The sequence below is a fragment of the Symphodus melops genome (genome assembly GCF_947650265.1).
Source record: "Symphodus melops genome assembly, chromosome: 18".
Lineage (NCBI taxonomy): Eukaryota > Metazoa > Chordata > Actinopteri > Labriformes > Labridae > Symphodus > Symphodus melops.
Window position 1 is genome coordinate 20,097,942 of NC_136708.1, and position 21,656 is coordinate 20,119,597.

General features: G+C 41.6%; 2 protein-coding genes across 2 annotated transcripts; both read left to right on the forward strand.

Annotated features, from left to right (window-relative positions):
• The first annotated feature begins 2,936 nt into the window (after positions 1-2,936).
• zc3h12ab (zinc finger CCCH-type containing 12Ab) lies at positions 2,937-11,384 on the forward strand. Its single transcript, XM_079367388.1, has 6 exons — positions 2,937-2,975; positions 3,982-4,534; positions 7,278-7,417; positions 8,307-8,541; positions 8,629-8,729; positions 9,217-11,384. The coding sequence occupies exons 2-6, from the start codon at positions 4,038-4,040 to the stop codon at positions 10,089-10,091; spliced, it is 1,848 nt and encodes a 615-aa protein (XP_079223514.1). The 5' UTR covers positions 2,937-2,975; positions 3,982-4,037; the 3' UTR covers positions 10,092-11,384.
• Positions 11,385-16,474: 5,090 nt separating this feature from the next.
• On the forward strand, positions 16,475-19,962 carry smim13 (small integral membrane protein 13). Its single transcript, XM_079367752.1, has 2 exons — positions 16,475-16,934; positions 17,915-19,962. Exons 1-2 carry the CDS (start codon positions 16,859-16,861, stop codon positions 18,100-18,102), a joined length of 264 nt encoding a protein of 87 aa, XP_079223878.1. The 5' UTR covers positions 16,475-16,858; the 3' UTR covers positions 18,103-19,962.
• Positions 19,963-21,656: the final 1,694 nt, after the last annotated feature.

The following is a 21,656-nucleotide window of genomic DNA, read 5'->3' on the forward strand; positions in this document are numbered from 1 at the left end:
GAACCTGAAACAACACCTGCACAAGAATCAGAAACAACACCTGCACAAGAATCTGAAACAACACCTGCACAAGAATCTGAAACAACACAGGCACCAGAGTCGACAACACCTGCACAAGAATCAGAAACAACACCTGCACAAGAATCTGAAACAACACCTGCACAAGAATCTGAAACAACACCTGCACAAGAATCCGAAACAACACCTGCACAAGAATCAGAAACAACACCTGCACAAGAATCAGAAACAACACCTGCACAAGAATCAGAAACAACACCTGAACAAGAATCTGAAACAACAGCTGCACAAGAATCCGAAACAACACCTGCACAAGAATCCGAAACAACACCTGCACAAGAATCCGAAACAACACCTGCACAAGAATCTGAAACAACACCTGCACAAGAATCCGAAACAACAGCTGCACAAGAATCCGAAACAACACCTGCACAAGAATCTGAAACAACACAGGCAGAAGAGTCGACAACACCTGCACAAGAATCAGAAACAACACCTGCACAAGAATCAGAAACAACACCTGAACAAGAATCCGAAACAACACCTGCACAAGAATCTGAAACAACACCTGCACAAGAATCTGAAACAACACAGGCAGAAGAGTCGACAACACCTGCACAAGAATCCGAAACAACACCTGCACAAGAATCTGAAACAACACCTGCACAAGAATCTGAAACAACACAGGCAGAAGAGTCGACAACACCTGCACAAGAATCAGAAACAACACCTGCACAAGAATCTGAAACAACACAGGCAGAAGAGTCGACAACACCTGCACAAGAATCCGAAACAACACCTGCACAAGAATCTGAAACAACACCTGCACAAGAATCTCAAACAACACCTGCACAAGAATCTGAAACAACACCTGCACAAGAATCTGAAACAACACCTGCACAAGAATCTGAAACAACACAGGCACCAGAGTCGACAACACCTGCACAAGAATCAGAAACAACACCTGCACAAGAATCTGAAACAACACCTGCACAAGAATCTGAAACAACACCTGCACAAGAATCCGAAACAACACATGCACAAGAATCAGAAACAACACCTGCACAAGAATCAGAAACAACACCTGAACAAGAATCTGAAACAACACCTGCACAAGAATCTGAAACAACACATGCACAAGAATCAGAAACAACACCTGCACAAGAATCAGAAACAACACCTGAACAAGAATCTGAAACAACACCTGCACAAGAATCAGAAACAACACCTGCACAAGAATCTGAAACAACACCTGCACAAGAATCTGAAACAACAGCTGCACAAGAATCCGAAACAACACAGGCAGAAGAGTCGACAACACCTGCACAAGAATCAGAAACAACACCTGCACAAGAATCTGAAACAACACCTGAACAAGAATCTGAAACAACAGCTGCACAAGAATCCGAAACAACACCTGCACAAGAATCTGAAACAACACCTGCACAAGAATCTGAAACAACACCTGCACAAGAATCTGAAACAACACCTGCACAAGAATCTGAAACAACACCTGCACAAGAATCTGAAACAACAGCTGCACAAGAATCCGAAACAACACAGGCAGAAGAGTCGACAACACCTGCACAAGAATCCGAAACAACACAGGCAGAAGAGTCGACAACACCTGCACAAGAATCCGAAACAACACCTGCACAAGAATCTGAAACAACACCTGCACAAGAATCAGAAACAACACCTGCACAAGAATCAGAAACAACACCTACACAAGAATCAGAAACAACACCTGCACAAGAATCTGAAACAACACCTGCACAAGAATCAGAAACAACACCTGCACAAGAATCAGAAACAACACCTGCACAAGAATCAGAAACAACACCTGCACAAGAATCTGAAACAACGCAGGTACAAGAATCAGAAACAACACCGGCACCAGAGTCTACAACAACTGCACAAGAAACAGAAACAACACCTGCACAAGAACCAGAAACAACACAGGAACCAACATCGCAGAATGATATGATTAAAGGAACACTTGAATACCCCACCACAAATCAAAATGTACTTCCAGCTGTACCCAAGACAACAGAACCAAATCGGTATATTGTTATCCCAGCAGTCACTTTCCCTGCAGAAGTACCGGGGCTACATCCTCCAGTGATTCCGCACCTTCCTCCTAAAGAGCACAAGCTAGAACCACCATGGAGAAAGCGCAATTGTCACAGAGGATAATTCGAATGCAGTAAAAATTAATCACTAATTAAATTTTTACTATCCTCTTTAATTCTGTGAAGTTGGTATTCTGCCATGAAATCTGAAATAAAGTCTAGGAAAATATGGAACATTCTTGTTTTTCATTTTTCAGATTTTAAATACTAAAATGCACAAGTAACAATTGGGGATATATTAATTCTAAGTCTATCAAAAGAAGTGGAAGACATAAAACAGATTTTAAAAAGAAAAACTAAAGCTAAGGATTGGAGTGTCCTTATAAGTTAAAATATTTTTTTTATAATCAGTTTTACCAGCTTCAACATTAGATAAATGTGTAAGTGCCGTGGTTGCATTTAAAATACAAACTGTGGTTGGTAAAACAGCATAAATAATGTTCTGGTATTTGATTTAAAGCTTATTGTTGTTGTATGCTTACCTATTCATGATGAGTATTTTTACACCGCAGTACTTTTCGTTTGGTGAAAGATGTCTTAAATATTCATTACGCCTACTTTTTTTTTATTGTGTAATGTCTTTAATGGAGTTTCATTGATAACACTGAAGAGACTGAAGGGAGGCGTGACGAGTCTCGACGTCATGTGACTCGACCAAACCTTCACTTTGGAGGTTGTTACCTGATGTCAAAAAAAAGGAAAACCCCAACTTCCTCTTTGAATAGGCTCAAAAGTCAAACACGAGCAGCTCGTCTCCTCACTCATCCACTGTGAGAGCAGCAGGTTGTTTAAGCAGAGAGGACAGACTGACACGGTGCAGATAAGGTAAGTTTATATCGCTTCATGAGTTTAGTTGAAGTTAAGATAGGACCGAATTGTTGCTTTGTTTTTACACCCTCGTGTCTATAGGCAAAAGGAAGACAGCTTCCCCGTGATTTATGTTAACAAAAAGTTTAACTTTTGCTCAAGTTTCAATTATTTAAACGGTCAGAAAAGGTCCTTATTGTGTCGCTATTAAAAATGTTCTTTATCTCCAGATTAGGAAAATAAGCAATCAATTCACTTCACTTCTAAATGTCTTATTTAAAGCTTCTTATTTTTTTTAAGAAAGCATATTCTACAATGTAGAAATGCAACCTTGTAAATACAAGTAAGAGATCTTGTGTATTAGGAATAAAAGTCGTTTACTTATCGGCAGCAATGAAGCCAGATTATGTTTTTTATGTTTCAGTTTGTATATTTTGATTACTACCTGTAATTACCACTTAATCCAAATTTCCAAATTATAGGGCAATTATACGATTAGTATTATAATAATGTTTTATCTTAAACTGTGATATAACCTCATAGTTTAGATTTATATTCTTTCATCATTAATCTAAAAAAGTAACTCAAGTTTTAAAACAACTGAAGAGGAGTAAAGTGATTATTTGCAGCCAAAGAAGAAGTTATTATCTGAGTTAGGACAAAATAAGAGGGGCATCAGATAATGTAGAAACGGGCAGAAAAAATTACGTTTTTCTTGACAGTCAGGTAAGTTTGAGGCAAATATTTAGCAATGTGCTGCTTTGACTAATGCTCAGATTATTATCATTACAGCTTTTAATGTTCTCAAACAAATTAGAGGTTCAAGATAAAAACTTTAAAAAAGGCAAATATGTCTTATGAGGTGTTTGAAATCGCTCGTTTTAAATCGACAAATAGTCACAGGCATTGATGTCTTCATTTCTCTCTGATACGTTTATCAAAATACATCTTATTTGAGAAGCAAACCAGAGATGTATTTGGGCATTTTCAAAAACGATTTATTGGTTATTATTTTGTCCTGTAGGATTATAAAAGTGTCAGACCTGAAGAACATGATGGAGCTACAAGGGGCGAGAAAAGATGAATACTGAAGTTCCTCCCTTCCCAGCTGTACACCCCTGGAGTAAAAACACGTACACCACTTCTATGAACTTCACAGACTCGGAAACCTCTGCATGGATCTTCCCTTCGCTCATCCCAGCTCAAAACTCCTACAGTCTTTCTTGTGAGCGTATGCATTCCAGCGAACCCGGCCCCTCCGCTGACCCCCAGATCCTCGAGACCCAGCTGTACTTCTTTCACAAGCTTGGGTACTCCACGGCTCAGGTCCAGGCCGCTCAGCGCCATTTTGGCCCCGGTGTGGACAGGGATAAAGTCCTGGGGGAGCTGATTAAGATCGGCGCCAAGCAGGGTCCAGTCACCACCGTATCAGTCCTGGTGCCCAAAGGTGACATGCAGGCTGGGGGCCCCATAATGCAGGTTCCTGTTACTGCACCGTCTCCGCGCAGAGAAGAGAGTGGAGAGGATGAAGACGCTCTCAGGCCAGTGGTTATCGACGGGAGCAATGTGGCCATGAGGTGAGTTACTGAAGCCGAACGGATCAACAAGGAAACTATTACCACGGGCAAGATAGCTGAAAAAATTGTACGCTCTGGGCATAGGAAATTAATTATTTATGAACATACGAACAATATTTACCACTACACAGATATGATTCTCTAATGAAAGAATTATTGAGTTCTTTAAACTTTTATCATATGAATATATCATCATACAGATTTCAGGTTATTTCATTATAAAGATATCCTCAAAATATCTGCAACTCTTTGAAAGGACAGTTTGAATCATTTATCAAGCAAACGTTCTCTTTGGGTGTGAACTTACAACGAGTTTCCATCATTCTTTCCACAAAGCCATGAATGGCTCGATTAAAAAGAATAATAATAAGATGATTATAGTCACTGATTTAAACCCTTTCATCATAAGAACATGAAACGTATTGTGTTTTTAAGGTGGTTAACTTTTAAATGATGGCTGAAGGATATTCTCTGTGGTGTTTCTTTCAAATTAATTTACGAGATTTTACGACCCAAACTTCTCATTTTTTTCATGAAGTAAAATAAATAGCTGGTTAATGTTAAAAGCTATCTTAGTTCAGCCCACCTGGAGAGTTTATGGCCTGGAGACAACAGAAGCCATTCGTCACTTTGTTTGATTAGGAAAACCACTAAGTGTTTGTTGGAAGTCGTTTGCATTTTAGAGTTGTAGTTATTTTCTTAATCCCTCCCTCAGCTGCTTCACCGCTCACCAATGTTTTAACCCGACATGTGATTTTATGTTCATTTCACGTTTCCAATCAGTAAGGAAAATAGTTGTCCTTAGACTTGGCTGTACCTACAGATGTGTAAGCGTACAATCACGAGGGCCGTGACCACACCAGTCCTCAGATAACTGACATCACCTTATCTCACCTGATGATTCACCCGGAGTTTGTTTGGCATCGGGCTGAGACATATTTTAAAGATGTTTAGCGTCATGCTGCACTGACTGGTTCTGGTTACTTTTTAAGTACAGTGATGAAGTTAACATGATTGAGATATTATAATTATATAATTACTTCCTACTTTTAAGTAGTTATAAGTGTGAGAGACCAGAGTGACAGCAATGTTTCCAGACCAGAGCTAGCAAACACCTTCTGTAAGCTAGCGTGAAATTATGAATGTAAAACAAAACAAAAAAAGGCTGTAATGGTCGGGTGCCCTGTTTCAAGTTTACCAGTACTCTAACATGCTCCCAAAGATAGGGCGAACATGCTAAAGCAGGTATACAGTATGTTTACCATGTACACTGTTAAGCACATTAGCATGCTACATTTGTAGGATTATATTTGAAGAAGCAGTGAAGAAAGTGCAACTCAGGCTAAAGGAAGACACAATTGTTTAACGTGTATTTGATCTTAACACAAAGAGAAATTGGACCTAATAATAGAATATCTGTCAGGGTTCAGTAAAGTGGTCACATTTCATCCTGTGGGGAACATCAATCCCAGCATATAGAGGCAATTGTTGAGGCGTTTCAGGTACTTTGGCTGTGAACTCATAGATTACAGGTTGTGCCTGAAATGACAAACCGTTGTTACAAACTCATCAAGGATTACAGTGCGGGTTGTCTCTGTGTTTGTATTGAAATCACCTGAGGGATTGTTGCCAGGGTTAATGTTATTTTATTCAGACAACAATTAAGTCTTCACTCAGCTGCTGGCAGAAATGAGCAGCATCTGTGGCAGAGCCTCTCCCACTCTCAGTAAGATTCATGACCTGAAAGCTGAGCAAGAACCTGTCCACTTCTCAGTATCATTTTGACTGATTTATTGACAACAATTTTAGGAGGTCTGCCTCTGGCTACACTCAACCTTTTCCCTCGTTCACTTTCTCACACCCAGACAAGCACACACAGTGCGAAGCACAGGGAAAATCGGGGTGAGGGAGTGAGGCAGCCAAAGCACAGTGTATAAAGTCAGAGCATACACACCCCTCTGTCCTCAGCCAGGCCCGCCCGTTCAGGCACGTTGCAGACAAGCAGCTTGAGTATGCAAATCAGGGCACGCACACACATATGCGCATTCCTTGGTTCCTTGAAATCAATACGACTTTCAGAGAAAGACCAAATTTCAACAGGAACAGGCCTGACAACATTTCACAGCCTGGCTCTCATTAGCTTTCACCTTTCCTTGTTTTGCCGCATATCCTGACTTTTAACTTTGCAAAACCAAAATGCCCAAAGCGCTCCGACTGTCATATTTTCAACAGCTCTGCAACAGTAAATATACACAGACAGTGTGTCGGCGTGTAAACCTCAGGGTAATAAGTGTTTGCTGCGTGTGCTCATCTGTCGGTACAAAGTGGATGCTAATGAAAAGGTTGCCAAAAAAAGGTATTTTAACACACAACCATAAATAATAAATAGGTTATTGTGACATGCTGGATAAAACAATCCCTCAGGCCTTTGAAAAAAAAATGTAAAAGGGAAACATCAATCGTTGTGAAGACCTTGAACAGGGCAGAAAAAGTTTGACATTTGAGTCATGAGCTTCCCACACACAGTCAGGGAAAGACAAATGAATAGACACAGAACTCCCTGTAGAGCCAACGCTTGTTTTAAAATGAGCTTTTCCTCAAATAGACAAGACAAAAACCCCCCAAATAGAAGCACTTTAGAGGGATTCATGGGACTAAATAGCCAATATGTAATGTGGTGTTTTTTTTCTTTTTTTCTTTTTTTTTTAAAATCCGTCTTTCTTTCTTTCCATTTGTCATTTAGCCATGGGAACAAGGAAGTTTTCTCCTGTCTGGGAATCCAGCTGACGGTGAACTTCTTCCTGGAAAGAGGCCACACTGAGATCACTGTGTTTGTTCCCTCGTGGAGGAAAGAGCAGCCCAGACCAGACGTTCCAATCACAGGTATGATTAAAGGCTACATCTCAAACTTATTTTTGGCCCCTTTTATTTCCTGATTGTCCTTGAACACACAACAGTCCTTCGCTGTGGATCACATGACAAAGTGGAATGTATTTACATGGTTTGATGTGATGCAACTGCTGATTCACAGACTTACTCGTGTTGCTCAGATGGGAAATACCCGACGGAGATTTTTCGTTCCAAACGCTCAGTAAATGAAGCTTTATCTGCGGTCTCTGTAACTGGCAGTCAAAAAATAAAGGCGCAGGGTTTTTCTGATGGTTTGTGATTCTTTAAGATCACCAAAGATAAACTCTTACTGTCAGTACATTTTGTTTTACTGTTTTTGGTGGCCTACTTTTGGAAGTGGTTTCTGACTGCACAATGCTTGTTTGCATTATGTAGATGAATAGATTGCTCATGCTGATAAGTACTTTTGTTGCGGGATGTACTTTTAGGGCCCCTGGTTGAAAATTAACCATGTTAAATCTTTCTTCAGGGAAAGACCTGCAACTGTGGCTTCCTGGAATGTAATATGCTTTATTTTAATACGCGGTATCGGTACTTTGAGTACAGATTTTGTAGATGTCTCTGTCCAAACTTTGAATATAGTTTTAGCTGATTTGCATTTGCAGTTTTGGTTAGATTTCAACTCTTTCCTCTGTCGTTTTTAGCCCCAAACTTGAGACAGACTTAGTTTGCAAAGCTGGTAAATATAGTGAGATTCTGTATCTTCCTCAGGAGTTGGTGGAAATTGACTGCAGACAAAGTTGGACTAAGTGTCTTCAGCTTGTCTCATTATATTAAAAATGAAGCTGAAACACACCACCTGATTAGCGGCCGATTTTTTGCACGTCAGTGATTCCCTAACGTGACTTTGTTGGATTTGCAGATCAGCACATCCTTCGAGACCTGGAGAAGAGAAAGATTCTGGTGTTCACCCCGTCACGACGTGTCGCCGGTAAACGTGTGGTCTGCAATGATGACTGCTTCATTGTCAAGGAGGCGTACGAGTCAGATGGCATCATCGTGTCCAACGACATGTACCGCGACCTGCAGGTTGAGAAGCCGGAATGGAAACGCTTCATTGAGGAGAGGCTGCTCATGTACTCGTTTGTCAATAACAAGTAAGTTTGGCGTTCTTGATACAGAGCGACCCTGGCTGTGTTGGACTGTGTGCATTTTATTGAATTTTACATTTCACCCTCTCGCAGGTTTATGCCTCCTGATGATCCTCTGGGCCGCTATGGGCCGACACTCGAAAACTTTCTGCGAAGAGTTCCAAAGAACCTGAAAAAAAAGACGTGCCCATATGGTGAGAGAACCACTTTAACACATTCGCCACATTTACACAGTAACCATTACACTCAGGTTGTTAGCTTCTACGCTATCTAAAAATGATCCACTGTGTTGAAAAACATCTTTTTTTCAATTTCCAACATGACTGCCAAAAATAAACATCAAAAGTCTGCTTTAGAAACTGAACTATCTGGGAATTTAACGCTAGCCTTCAGTAGTTATTATATAGTTACGTAGTTTATTCAGATGTTTGCTAACGAGACTGAATTTACATCTTGAATGTGATATTTTTGGTTTAATCTATGAAATGTTTTGTCTGATTACAAATTGGTTTCCCGATAGTTGCCTGAAAAAGTGAAAAACATCAATTTTGGCATATAATCGCTGTTAATGCTAGCATGCTAGCAGGCCTAAGATTCAAAGCGCTGAGTTTCTCTTGACCTTTAGCTTTGCGTAAACGTGATCAGGGATGCTAAAATCTTCTTTTCTGTTTGTTCTTTTAGGAAAGAAATGCACTTATGGAATCAAGTGTAAATTTCACCACCCTGAGAGAGCACACCAGTCTAACCGCTCCGTTGCCGATATACTTAAGGGCAACGCTAAGCAGCCCTCCTCAGCTCGCTCTAGTCCTGTGCCTGGACAGAGCTTCTCATTGCTGGAAGATATTGCAAAGAAACTGACTCTGGGAGACGAGAGCGGATCCTTAAAGAAAGATTACAGAAATGAAACTGCCGTTCAGGTGAAGCCAAGTCATCGTTCGGGCAAGAAGTCGACATCGAGAAAGGACAAGTCCAGCCAAAAGTCGTCTTCTGATCAGAACTTAACGCGGCACAGTGGCTCTCAGGAGCAGCTGGACTCTGGTTTAGGCTCCATAGACAGTCAGCAAATGGAGGCTCCATATAGTATGTTTGATAACAAGTATGAGAGCTCTCAGCATTCCCACGATGCAAGACAGCAGTACTATGCGCCATGCAGCTGCACACCAGCTTTCCACCAGAACTACAGCTCTGGTCCGACCCCTCACTCTGGTTACGTGGCGTATCCAGTCAGCATGCCCGTGTATAGAAAACAAACTGATTTTCAGCACAGCAGAGTTCCTGGCAGCCAGCAGCAGTACTGGTCGGATCCGTTTGGGGCTCATCCTCCGGCTGGTTGTAGACCAGCAAGGGAGTCCTCAAACTGGGAGACTCCTCAGAGGAAACAAACAATTCCCAGTAACGTTGGGGAGGAGAGAGAAGTTGTCCGCAAGAAGCTCCTCGCTATCTTCAGCGCCCAGTTGGTGGACGCAGCCATGAGCATGTTTCCTCAGCAGATGGATCCACAGAAACTGGTGGCCGAGATCCTCGTGCTGCAGAGTCAGACCAGCTCGCTAAGATGAGGTGTGGTCAACAAGTCTGAACCCCCTGCCTTTAGTGCAAAACATAAACATGAGTCAGTGTATTTATGTAATGTGGTATCCACCTTGATTTAACTTTTTTTTTTTTTTTTTTAAATGTACTTTCACCATACGCCCGTTAGCACCATTTTCCTCTGACATCAGGTTGATGCTGGAAAGCTTTGACATGTGTTCTACACCAAGATACAAAAAGTGTAAATCGTATCAGTGAAGAAGCAAAATGCTGACATTAGCTGTTGCCTAATATTGGCTATGGAGTTGTACATTTGGGCCATTTTTGGGGGCTTTATTGGATAACACAGTGGAATAGAGATGGTAACTTTTGAGAGGGTGGGAAACGATGCATAGCAAACCCACTGCTGCTCCAACAAGGACTCAAAACACCAAGAAGCTTAGCTAGACAATTATCTGGTGTCTAGCTAATGGGCGACCAAATATGTTGTTGTCCTTTTTGAAATATGATTTCAGTTTCTTATGAATCAGAGGGTACAAAAATGATGACAATTGTTTGTTATCCTTATTAATTGAATTTACAACCTGGACTACAACTTTATACCAACGTATGAGCTTCACTGAGCGTGCCGTGATGTCAGAGGAAAATGGCCGTTGTCTCAAAAAGGCCAGTTCAATGAAATTGAATAATAAAGAGGCAGATTGTTTCCATAATACAGGTAATATATTTATTTGTACAATTATAAAAGGAAAAGGTTGCCATGTAATGGCGAGTTTGTCATAAAACCTGTTTTTAATGTGCCTATAATACTCAGTTGGACTCATCACTGTCATAGAGCTAATCACTGTTTGTTTTCGTTTTAATGACATGAGTACCTCACATAAAAAAGGTCTTTGTGTCATATTGGCACTGTGTGCGACTTTCACAACCATATGTTGTGCAGGTTTGGGCGCATCAACCGTTCAACCCTTCATTAAAGTGTCATTACGTGAAGAGTTATTGTGATGCACACAATATTAAGTTTACTCTGTAATTAAAAGATGAGAGGAGGAAATAAGAACACCGAGCTCTGTACAAGTGACCGTTTTTATTTCATGTGTTATTTTGATACTCGTCCATATTGTGACAAGAATATGAGAAATCAGAAGTTTGGTTTCATTTTCAAAGACACCAGAGATGAAAACACATTGTCTGAGGAATTATACAACATGTTTCAGTGTTTAATTTATTGTGTATTAATGCATTTTATGGTATTAAGTTGGCCGCTGGTTTTTTGTGGGCAGTACAAACCTGTATTGTTTTTATTTCAGTGTTGTATTACTGCAATGAATGTTACTGTAAAGAAATAAAAAATAAACTTTTCATAGTATCCAGAAACACTGTGTGTGTGATTGACTTAATTCTTTTTTGTGGACATAAAATTAACAGTTAAACAGGGTTTGGCTTTAACAAATAGGGACATAAACTGTGAGTCTATGTGGAGGAAAAAAAGAGTTGGTTTAGTGTATGTTTAAGGATAGTATTTAGGAAATGCACAACAGCCTTTATACCGTTTCTAAAAGGGAGTGAAGAACACGTGCGTGCGTGCGTGTGTGTGTGTGTGTGTTGCACACAGTGCATGATCTGGCTCGTGTTTTAACGTTTAATTAATTCCTGGAGATCACACCCATGCAGGTGGATGACACATGCTGAATTTCACACCTTAAAACATTCTTGGAAGCACAAACAAAGAACAGTGCCAGGACTTTGTGTGTGTCTACCGGGGATTGCTTTGTAATTAGACTCACAACTTCATAAACATCAGAAGTTTCCAAACACGACGGGTCATATTTGCTTCCAACTTCAGCGGTCTGAAATGTAAACGTTTTATTCTGTGTTGAGTTCGATTGAGTCGGTCTATCAGACTGCTCATTATATTTAGTTTTTTGGGTAAAAGAAGTAAGTCACGGAGCCTCTCAGTCACGGCTTGTCTGTTGTGTTTTGTTATATTTGTTTCTCAGGTGATCAGGTGGTCTATTGATAATAAATCCCATTTGCTTGGCTTTGGTAAGGTGTATTTTGTGCGTTATTTGTGGGCTGCCTTGTGGTGGGGCGTAACACTGGTGTACATTCAGACCTTTAGACACTTCTGTCGTCTTTCTACAAGTTTGGCTTGAAAATAATCACAAGACCGCCTCGTACTGACTTAAATAACAGCAGGATCATTTCATAAACTGAAGTAACTTCAACAGCATCACCATTTTACAAACGTGTAAGTACGGTTTTGCCTCATCTCTGTCAAGTACTGGCTGGCTTGAAGTCTTTAGCGTACTCCATCTGTTGGTAAATGTATGCATGGTATGTGTGGTTTATGGGACCAAGTTGCCCTCTGGGATACATAAAGATTTCCAAGTCTTCATGTAAGTCACCATATGTTGGACGAGGTGTTAGTCTGCACTGTTGGTTGACTCTGTAGATATGCGTCGGATAAAGTCATTCAATAATTTGCATAGACATTAATGACAAAAATGTTGTGAAATAAGGAGCAAGAGGTTAACGTAGTACAAAATGCAAATACTCAAGCAAATGATTGCTTTCTCAGGTGTGTGTTTAGGTAGACTGTGTAAACCTTCCCTTCTGACTATATGCAAATGAGGAGAGGAGTACGTGCATGTCATGTACAAACCGGTTTGTTGTATTTGCATAGCACTGATGCCTGTTTTCCGTCAAACATCTGTCCTCTGCGCTCTGAACACAGCGGGTCAGAAGGTCGTCAGAGGTGCAGGTTAAAATGCAAACGCCGTGTAAGCAACGACGAGTTGTCAAAACTTGTTTTTAAGCCCCCACAATTAACCGATTTGAGTATCAGCTGCACTGAATGAGGTCAAAGGAGTTGATCAGATAATAAGTGTATCAGATAACAGAGCGCATGCAAGAGTGGAAGAAGGTTACTGACATTTTAAACGCTTCACAATGTGCCATTTCGTCACATACAAGTACCAGGCGGTGTGTTTGCAGGAGGCAGGAGCTGAACACGATGAGCCGTGTGGTCAGTGAGTTTGCTTCACATTGTGTGTTGTTGCATCGCGAAGCTGCCAGAGACAAGAAAAGAAACAGAAGATACAAACATGTCTGAGTCATTCCCAAAGACAATTCTTCATTCGTGTTTTTTCCCTGCATACATTACAAGTTGATTCTGACTCAAAACAAATCGAAAGATTGAAATATCTCACACCGACCTGAATTTAAATGTGGAACATGAATATTTTACTTCAGCACTAAAACGTCACAGATTTGTGTGTGTAGGTTCGGCCGCTAAGGACTAGAGTTGTAATTTGAAGAGAGAAAAGGTCACCTCTGGTTTCGGTTCAACAATTAGTTCCTGACAGGACCTCAAAGGAGGGGGGGGGGGGGATTTGCAGGAGGTCAGAGATGAACAGAGGTGCAAAAACATTAAATGATGAATTTTGAAGGAATTTTAAATTGAACAGGGAGCCAGTGGAGGGCGGCGAGGGTGGGGTTGATGTCTTCACGCTTGCAGGAACCTGATGAAAGACAAGCAGCAGCATTTTCAACAGGTGGTTCTCAAGGGGTGGGTCTGGAACCAAAAGTGGGTCACAGGGATGCTTTCAGTGGGTCGCGAATGTGTGCCTGGATAAGATAAGCACTTTTTAAACATGTTTGTTTTTTTCTGTTTCTTATCTATTATGTTTTGTAGCTTCTGAGGTCCAGACTGTACAATTTTTCTTTAATGAATGTGATTGGCTGAAAATAAAACAACTGTCATTTGGGTTGTGAGTTTCCTTGAAGTGTTGTTTAAAAGGAAAAAACACAGAATGGACTTGTTACCCATTTTTGGGTCCTGATCCACCAGCTGAGAAAGATGGGGTCAACAAGAGAAAGTACTATTCAAGTCCAAGTCCATTTACCATGTACCTGAACTGAACTCCCACCACCTCAATCATATCCAATTAAACATAAATACAAGGCCTGGTACAAAAAGCCTTTGGGTTCTACTGCTTATATTCCCTTTAATGAACACTGAACAGCTGAAGACAACTATTAATTACTGACGTTAAACGGAGAATTATCAGCTCAAGCACAATCAAGGGAAGGGCTGCTTTGCGTGACAAGGCACTACCCATAAGCATCCCCTTTTGTTAAATATAGTTTTAATTTTAATTTGGTGCATTGCTCTGATTTAAATATTGATTTTATTTAATTACATTTTGAACAAATAATCCAAATCCACATGATGATAATCATGTGGCGGTGACGCCCACATGTAAAAGTGTCAATAAAGGCTTCCAGGTATCTAAGCCGGTCTGACTGCAGGGCTGGACACACTGTTCTGATCACGTCTGTTTTAAATGTCATCTTTAAGCATGACTCATGTTCTGTCTGCACCTTAACATAATATGCAAATCATCTGGGTGGACTACATGAAAGGATACGCTTCACTGAAAGTATGCTCAAGTCAAGACATGACGTGCTGTTTTTAGAGTTCAGTTTCAGAGCTGAAAGGAGTCCTCAGATCTGGACTAAAGCAGGCACAAATACCACACTGAAGAAATACACTGAAAACAACTTAATGAGGAAATTAGATAGAGTCAAATTATTCCAAAAGCACCAACAAAAAAGTACCAGTTTGCTGCACAGCTCATGTCGGACTCTTATTTAATATCATAAGATTAAAGTTAGTGGATCAATATAATCACAGTCTTTTGTTGCAGCTTTTAAAGATGCAGCTGATTTTAAAAACTTCATTTACTGTCTGTACATATATCGTGATTAGTTTGCTGAGTCATTGTTTTTATCAACGGTCTGACTTTGCAATTTTTCCCAAAATCAAGCTCAATAAATGTGCTGAAGTATTATCGTACAAAAATGTATTTTAAATGAAGTCTAGGTGACTTTTAAATAGCAAGAAAAGTCAATAAAACAATTTTCTCTATAGATCAGCATGTACTGTAAGTCAAAGTTCAAGATTCAAGGTTTCTTTATTGGTACCTGGAAAGGTAAGTGTGTTGTGCAGACAGGTGGTCCAATAGCTACATCAAACACATAACGATACAAATTAAAAGGTTAAAAAGACCAGAACATCGTCATCACATCAGGTCATGGCAAAGTCCTTCCGCTCAAAAGTGTAAATACCCGTCTGAGCTCCTCATCCGGCACACTCCCACCCACACTCTCTGCTCTGTTGATGCAAACCTCCTGCCCCTCGCCCCCCCCTTGCAGGACCAACCATGGGTCCTGGGAGGACAGGGGCCTTCTCCATCGCTGCTCCCACCCCTCTGAAACTCGAATCAGAGACTCTCCCTTACGCCCCACTTTCAAGAAACCCCTAAAAATTCAGGTTCATTATCACCTCTTTAACATCGCCTACACAACCACTCCTCCTTCTCTCAGGTACTTCTTTGTTGTATTGTTCTCATTGTTTTGTTTTGTTGTTATGATATTTTAAGCTATAAACCCAACATAGGCTTTGTTAACTATGATAGCTCTGCAGGTACAAAAGGATTAAAGACAGAGACTATGAGTGTGTTTATATGCAAATGTTTTGAAGCATGATGTAATACACTCTGAACGTTTCTAAAGGCCTTTGTTCATCCTGTAGAGCTTCAGCTGTGTCATGAACTTAGAAGAGAGGCATAAAGGGTTTCACACAGCGTCACTGACACAGCTTGTGTCTGACTTTGTACAGTCCGGTTCAAACTGACCTGCCCGTTTAACAGCTGAGGAGGGTCTGGATTTGTTTTTTTTAAATATTGGAAGGAACTTTTTGTATTTTGACCTCTTCAAAAAATAATGTCAATACACAATAATTAATTGCAGTGAGAAACTGTTGTGTTCTAATTTTTTGGAAAGAATAGTCAGGCTTTTATAGGTCTCCCTCGCTAACATGAAAAAGAAAAAAAAGAACGAAATATGCCATCTGACGAGGCCTGGGGCCAAAATCTTCTGATTCTTCGATTTGAAGTCAAGGGCCACAAAAAATCCACTCAAGGGCCACAAATGGCCCCCGGGCTGCACTTTGGACACCCCTGCTGTAAAACATCAGATACGTCCCTTCTATAGTTTTTGAATAGTTCATGGTCAAATGACGCCCCCTGCTGGTTTCAATGAATACACCCAATTGTGATTTTATCTGACGGTGAAGTTATTGATTTATAAAGTTGTTTTTTTGTTTTGTTATAGAAATGCTTTACAAATATACTTGGCGACCGTGTCACCATGAGCTGGGATTAATTTTTTTTCCTTAAAAAATGTCTTTATATTTGTGTGTAAAAAAAAAAATAAAAGGCAGAAGTGAACCAAAAAAGTAGGCTGGGACGGATCCCTTATATTGATATCCTTCCCAACTTTTGACGGCGATAAATTGAAAAAGGACCACGTGGTGGAAACGGGACTTTAAAAAAAAAAAACTTCAATAACCAGAAGGCAATTTGATCTCGCGCATGCGCAGTGTGATGACGCTGATTGTGTTGTCCTAACCCAGTTTACTGTAGCTGCTGCTACTCTGCCTCGTTTGTGAGAACTCGTGAATTTCATGTCGCAGTTATGTAGCACACAGGAGGAGGAGGAGGAGGAGGACTTTACCCCGCTGTGACAGCCTTTTATTCGGCTTGTTACACGACTGTGACCCCCCTGTTTGTCAACCAGCCAGCCAAGCTAGCTCAACTACAAGAAGCTGCTGTGAGCAATGCGACGTGCTGCTGTTTGTTTTTGTCGTCTCGGCTAGCTTTCTGACTCGGCTGGAAGAAGGAAACACACTACATTGTATTTTTTGTTTTGACCCTCACGTGCAGCTAAGATGTGGCAAAGTGTCGGGCTCACACTGCTGGTCATTGTGGCCACACTGGTGTGTGCGCTGCTCTTCATGCTGTTTGGTAAGTTTACAGGACATAAAGCCTTAACAACATACTTGCATAACTCCCTCTGCAGCTGCTTTAGCTTGGAGTTGTGGGATAAGGGTTCTTAGAGGCCTGAGAGTCACTTCATTTAAAATGCTCAATAAGAAGCTCAGGATTCAATCGATGCAGTTTTTGTTGTTGTTCAGCTGTTCCTTTAACATGTCCCCTCGGACAGTAGGAGGTCAGAGGATTGAATGTCGGGAAGTTTTGTGCACAGTAAGCAGTTTTCTATTTTTAACACGTGAGGAGGAGGTGCAGGAACATGGCTGCCCTGCTCTCCTCAAGTCTGCTGCAGGTTTAAATTCACCCCCAGTTACACAAAACCATCTGTGACTCCTCTGCCCACACTAAACCAGTTCAGCTCTTACCTGGACACGCTGGTTGGTTTGGCCATAGCTGATCTTGATAATCAGAGTAGTTTAAAGAGGACATTTCCCCCCCCCCCCCTTTTTTCCCCCACCTTTTCAAACAGACCCACCTGTGCTCTAAATGAAACATCTGTGCTTTGGTCCAAATATATCATGAATCAAGCACCAGAGGAGGTTTGTGACCCTGTAGAAACCGGCTCCCTAAGAACGCTCCGTTTTGGTGTGTGTCTCTTTAAATGCAATAAGCCCCGCCCCCTGAGTTAATAAAAATACCAGACCTGGGGGTGGGGGATTTTCTTACCAGAATCCAACTTGTGATGTCACAAACTGTCTGTGTGTGGTAAGACTTATGCAGACCACAAACAAATGACTGGGTGGATTTATTTCAAATTTTGTGGGTCAGTAGACGCTCGGGTTACCCAAATAAATGTTCAAAAACACTGTGAAAGTGGATTTGTCATGATATGTCCCCTTTTAAATTTGTTTTCAGACGATAATTTTCCTTCGCGTCTGACTTATCAGTGAATAAGCAGCACAAAGATCTAATGTTAAAAAGTACATTTCTTTTTCTCTTCTTTCCCTCTTCAGGTTGGTATGTAGTGTGGCAGCTCTTCTTATCCAAGTTCAAGTTCCTGCGCGAGCTTCTCGGCGACGCCAGCACCCCGCAGGCCGAATCGCAGCCGTCCGAAACCAAGAGTGAGCGAACGGCGAACGCCCCGACGAGGACCCGGCCCAGGAGCGCACGCCAAAGAATCGCCGCCGCAGAAAGCACTTGAGAAACCAAACTCTCACTCTCACTGTGACTGCTCATCGGCCATCTACGCATGACACTCGACGTTCTTCAGCCCTCCTCTCCTAAGGACACTTTAAACTGACCAGGCAGACCTCCTGGTGTGAAGGGAAAAGCCATCGCTGTCCATTTCTCTGTCTTTTACTTACGGTCGTGTGTGTGTGTGTGTGTGTGTGTGTGTGTGTGTGTGTGCGCAGTGCGGTGAGTCTGACGGGCTCCACTCGTGCTCTCGTCTTGCAGCAGTGACAGCTGCCTTCTTTCATGAGACCACTGCTGCTTCCTGCCAGAACGAGGACAACAAAGATCCTCCATTTTAGATGTTTTTTTATTTACATATTTTAAACTTGTTTTTTTTTTTTTCCTCAACTTTTTTTTTTTTTTGTTGAAGAGAGTCGTCAAAGAAATGTCAAATACTAGCTTGTCTTCATCATTTCAACAACGGAAACAGTGACTTGTACAACTGACAGTTAGATTTTCCCTTAAAAACGTAACAAAGTGCAATGAAAGGAATCGTCTCGTTGTTTTTCTGCACAGCGTATTTATCATGGAGGAGGTGGAGACCGTCTCTCTCTCTGTAGAAAAATGGCCCATGAAGCCTTTTTTTTTTTTTTTTTCTTTCCTCGAGGAAGACGACGAATGGCACGGGTTCGTTCCAGTTGTGTAACATGTGACCCCCCTCGCGACTTCTCCTCCGCGCTTGATTCTGGACTTGAAGAGTCGGGAGAATGTTTTCGAGAAAATGACGACGGTTGCTGTTTTTCGCAGCAGCGCCCGGACATCATCGGGTGTTTTCGGACCAAACAGACCCCTCTGAGAGGAACCGCCCACTATGGGACTCTGCTTTACCCCTGAGGCCTCCTTATTGTAGTTTGAGTTTGTCCTGTCCAATCAGAACGCAGAAGGTGGCGTGTGGCAGCTGGGGTCTGGTTTTAGAAACATAACGTGGATGAACAACAGACGGAGGACAGAGTGGGTTTAGAGCTCTATTCTTGTTCAGTCTTTTGGGTCATGTGACGACAGAAAGGGTGAATTGAAAACTTCCCCGTCGCTCCATTTGTCCGTCCTTTGTTCCACTTTTTTAACGCTACTAGGCGAGCTGTTCCACGTGCTTCTGACGGCGCCTGCGTAGGAATGGATACAGCGTTGGATGAGGGATCCTTCTTTAAATTTTTACGGTAGCTCCTCATTGGTGCGTGACAACAAAGGACGTGGGTCTAATTTATTTACAGCTTCAGGATAACTTGAGCAGTGTTAATTAAGCCCCGCCTCTAACCACCAAGATTAACAACAAATAACCCAAACAGCTCGACATAAGCAGCCGTTTGAAGGTTATTTAAGGGTCTGTGTTGGGTCGTAAAAGCCCAACAAAGAAAACTAGCTGCTTAATGTAATGTAGGTACAGTAGATGGTAAAAGTGCTTTAAAGGCTGGAGCTGCTCAAACGTTTGACAAATCAAAAAATGCTTCCGTCATTACATGTTAAAGGCTCCTCTTGTGTTATAGAGACTAAAATGGTTCCCAGGTCAAGTTGGGAGCTTCTCTGGTCTGAGACCCCCCCCCCCCCCCCCCCCCCCCTCTCCCCCCAAGGCTGCGCTCTGAACCTCCTCCTGCTCCCTGTGCCTCTGTCTGCTCCAGTGCCTGTTTAGATGGCATCCACTGTTTGTCACATGGCCTCCTTTTGTAAAGCTGACTAGTTCCCATTGCAGGGAGCATTAAAGCTGACCGGGGCGTCTTCAGTGTTTAATTACTCTCCCTCCAGGTAAAACTCATGTAACTTTGCACCTTTTTATCGGCTGTTTGATTTTCCAGTGGAGCAGAAGCTTCAAATAAATATCGCCATGAATAAAGATGTCGTCCTGATCTCTGTTCTGTGAAAAAAAAAAGTCTCTTAAAGTTTGTTATCAGTGGTTTTAAGAACATGAAAAATGTTGGGAAAATAAAGTACATAAACAGCTACAAGCCGTGTACAGTCTGCTCGTGGTTAAAATGGCGGCTGGGACTCGGTACATTCGGTCATCTCTGAGCCGGGGAGGTCAGAGGCTCCCTCCCTGTCTCCTGCAGCCTCGTGTCAGACGCTTCCTTGGGTAAAACACTTCACCCCAAGTGGCTCCAACCGTGTGTGGATGGGATGAGTGACTTCTGATGGTCGCCTCTGACATCAGTGTGTGACCATGTGCAGTAAGGTGTGACCTACAAAACGCTGTACAAGCCCATTACGTTTACCCTTCACAATAAAAGAAAAACAATACCAACATACAAAGAGCAAAAACTACCACAGTGCAGAATGATTCTGTTACAAGTAAAAAGCACAGTATTCCCCAGGGGGAAAGTTACCGCTGCTCAAAAACACGTTAGAAGTAAAGAAATACTTTAGACTGTTTAATAGAATAAAATAGAGAAACTAAAATAAGCATAAATACCAGGTTGAATCATAAACTATATACAAGCACAAATGACTTAAAGTTAAATGTACATAAAGAACCCTGAACTATAAACGTGAACTTGAAGGTTCATGTTGTTCATAATGAAATCCTGATTTGTTGGTTAATATGTGAAGTGTGATTATAAAGCTGGAGACCAAAAGGAAAAACTGCTGTGCTGTGATGTGCTTAAACCAAGTTTTTACCACAAGGTGGCAGTATGACACCAACACAGAAAAAAAGAACTGCAACAACAGAGTTTCTCATTTTCAAGACAAATACATTCAATAATAGAAGATAGTCAGTGATTTATTAGAATCAGTGTTTGTCCAAATGATCATATTGTCATAATCTGATGAATAGGCCACGATAGTGGACTGTAATTAACATTTGTGTTTTGTGAAAAGGTAAAACCATTGAATGTATAATTGTAAACATGAAGTGTTTGAACGTCACTATTTGTTTAGAGCCAATTCCTACCAAACGTTATCTCGAGACGCGTCACAACAGAGCAGGTAAGACAGCCGACTCTTTGTTATGTTCCAAAAGAAAAATGGGATCAGATAAAGGACGGATTTCTCCTTTGTATTCCTCACGTTCCTGTTGTCCACACTTCCTTCCCACATGATGTGTGGCATGATGAAGAGGAGGGATGTTGTTCAGCAAAAATATAACAAAGACCGAAATGTGCCAGTGGAGAATGAGTCCATGTGGCACGAGAGAGAGAGAGAGAGAGGGAGAGAGGGAGGGAGAGAGAGAGAGAGAGAGAGAGAGAGAGAGAGAGAGAGCGAGAGAGAGCGAGAGAGAGAGGGAGAGAGAGAGAGAGAGCGAGAGAGAGAGAGAGAGAGAGAGGGAGAGAGGGAGAGAGGGAGAGAGCGAGAGCGAGAGAGAGAGAGAGAGAGAGAGAGAGAGAGAGAGAGAGAGAGAAAGAGAGAGAGAGAGAGAGAGAGAGAAAGAGAGAGAGAGGGAGAGAGAGAGAGAGAGAGAGAGAGAGAGAGAGAAAGAGAGAGAGCCTCACTGTGGTGTGGCTTTTAATGCCCGGGGAGCAACAGGACCAGGTGTTCTGACTTGGACTGTCCGATCCCTCAGAGGATACTGGAGACAGAACCAATTAGAAGCCT

Coding starts and splice junctions, on each gene's coding strand:
- zc3h12ab (XM_079367388.1), top strand. CDS start 4,038: ATGAATACTGAAGTTCCTCCCTTCCCAGCTGTACACCCCTGGAGTAAA. Junction 4,535..7,277: donor GGGAGCAATGTGGCCATGAG/GTGAGTTACTGA, acceptor TTTGTCATTTAG/CCATGGGAACAAGGAAGTTT. Junction 7,418..8,306: donor ACCAGACGTTCCAATCACAG/GTATGATTAAAG, acceptor TTGGATTTGCAG/ATCAGCACATCCTTCGAGAC.
- smim13 (XM_079367752.1), top strand. CDS start 16,859: ATGTGGCAAAGTGTCGGGCTCACACTGCTGGTCATTGTGGCCACACTG. Junction 16,935..17,914: donor GCTGCTCTTCATGCTGTTTG/GTAAGTTTACAG, acceptor TTCCCTCTTCAG/GTTGGTATGTAGTGTGGCAG.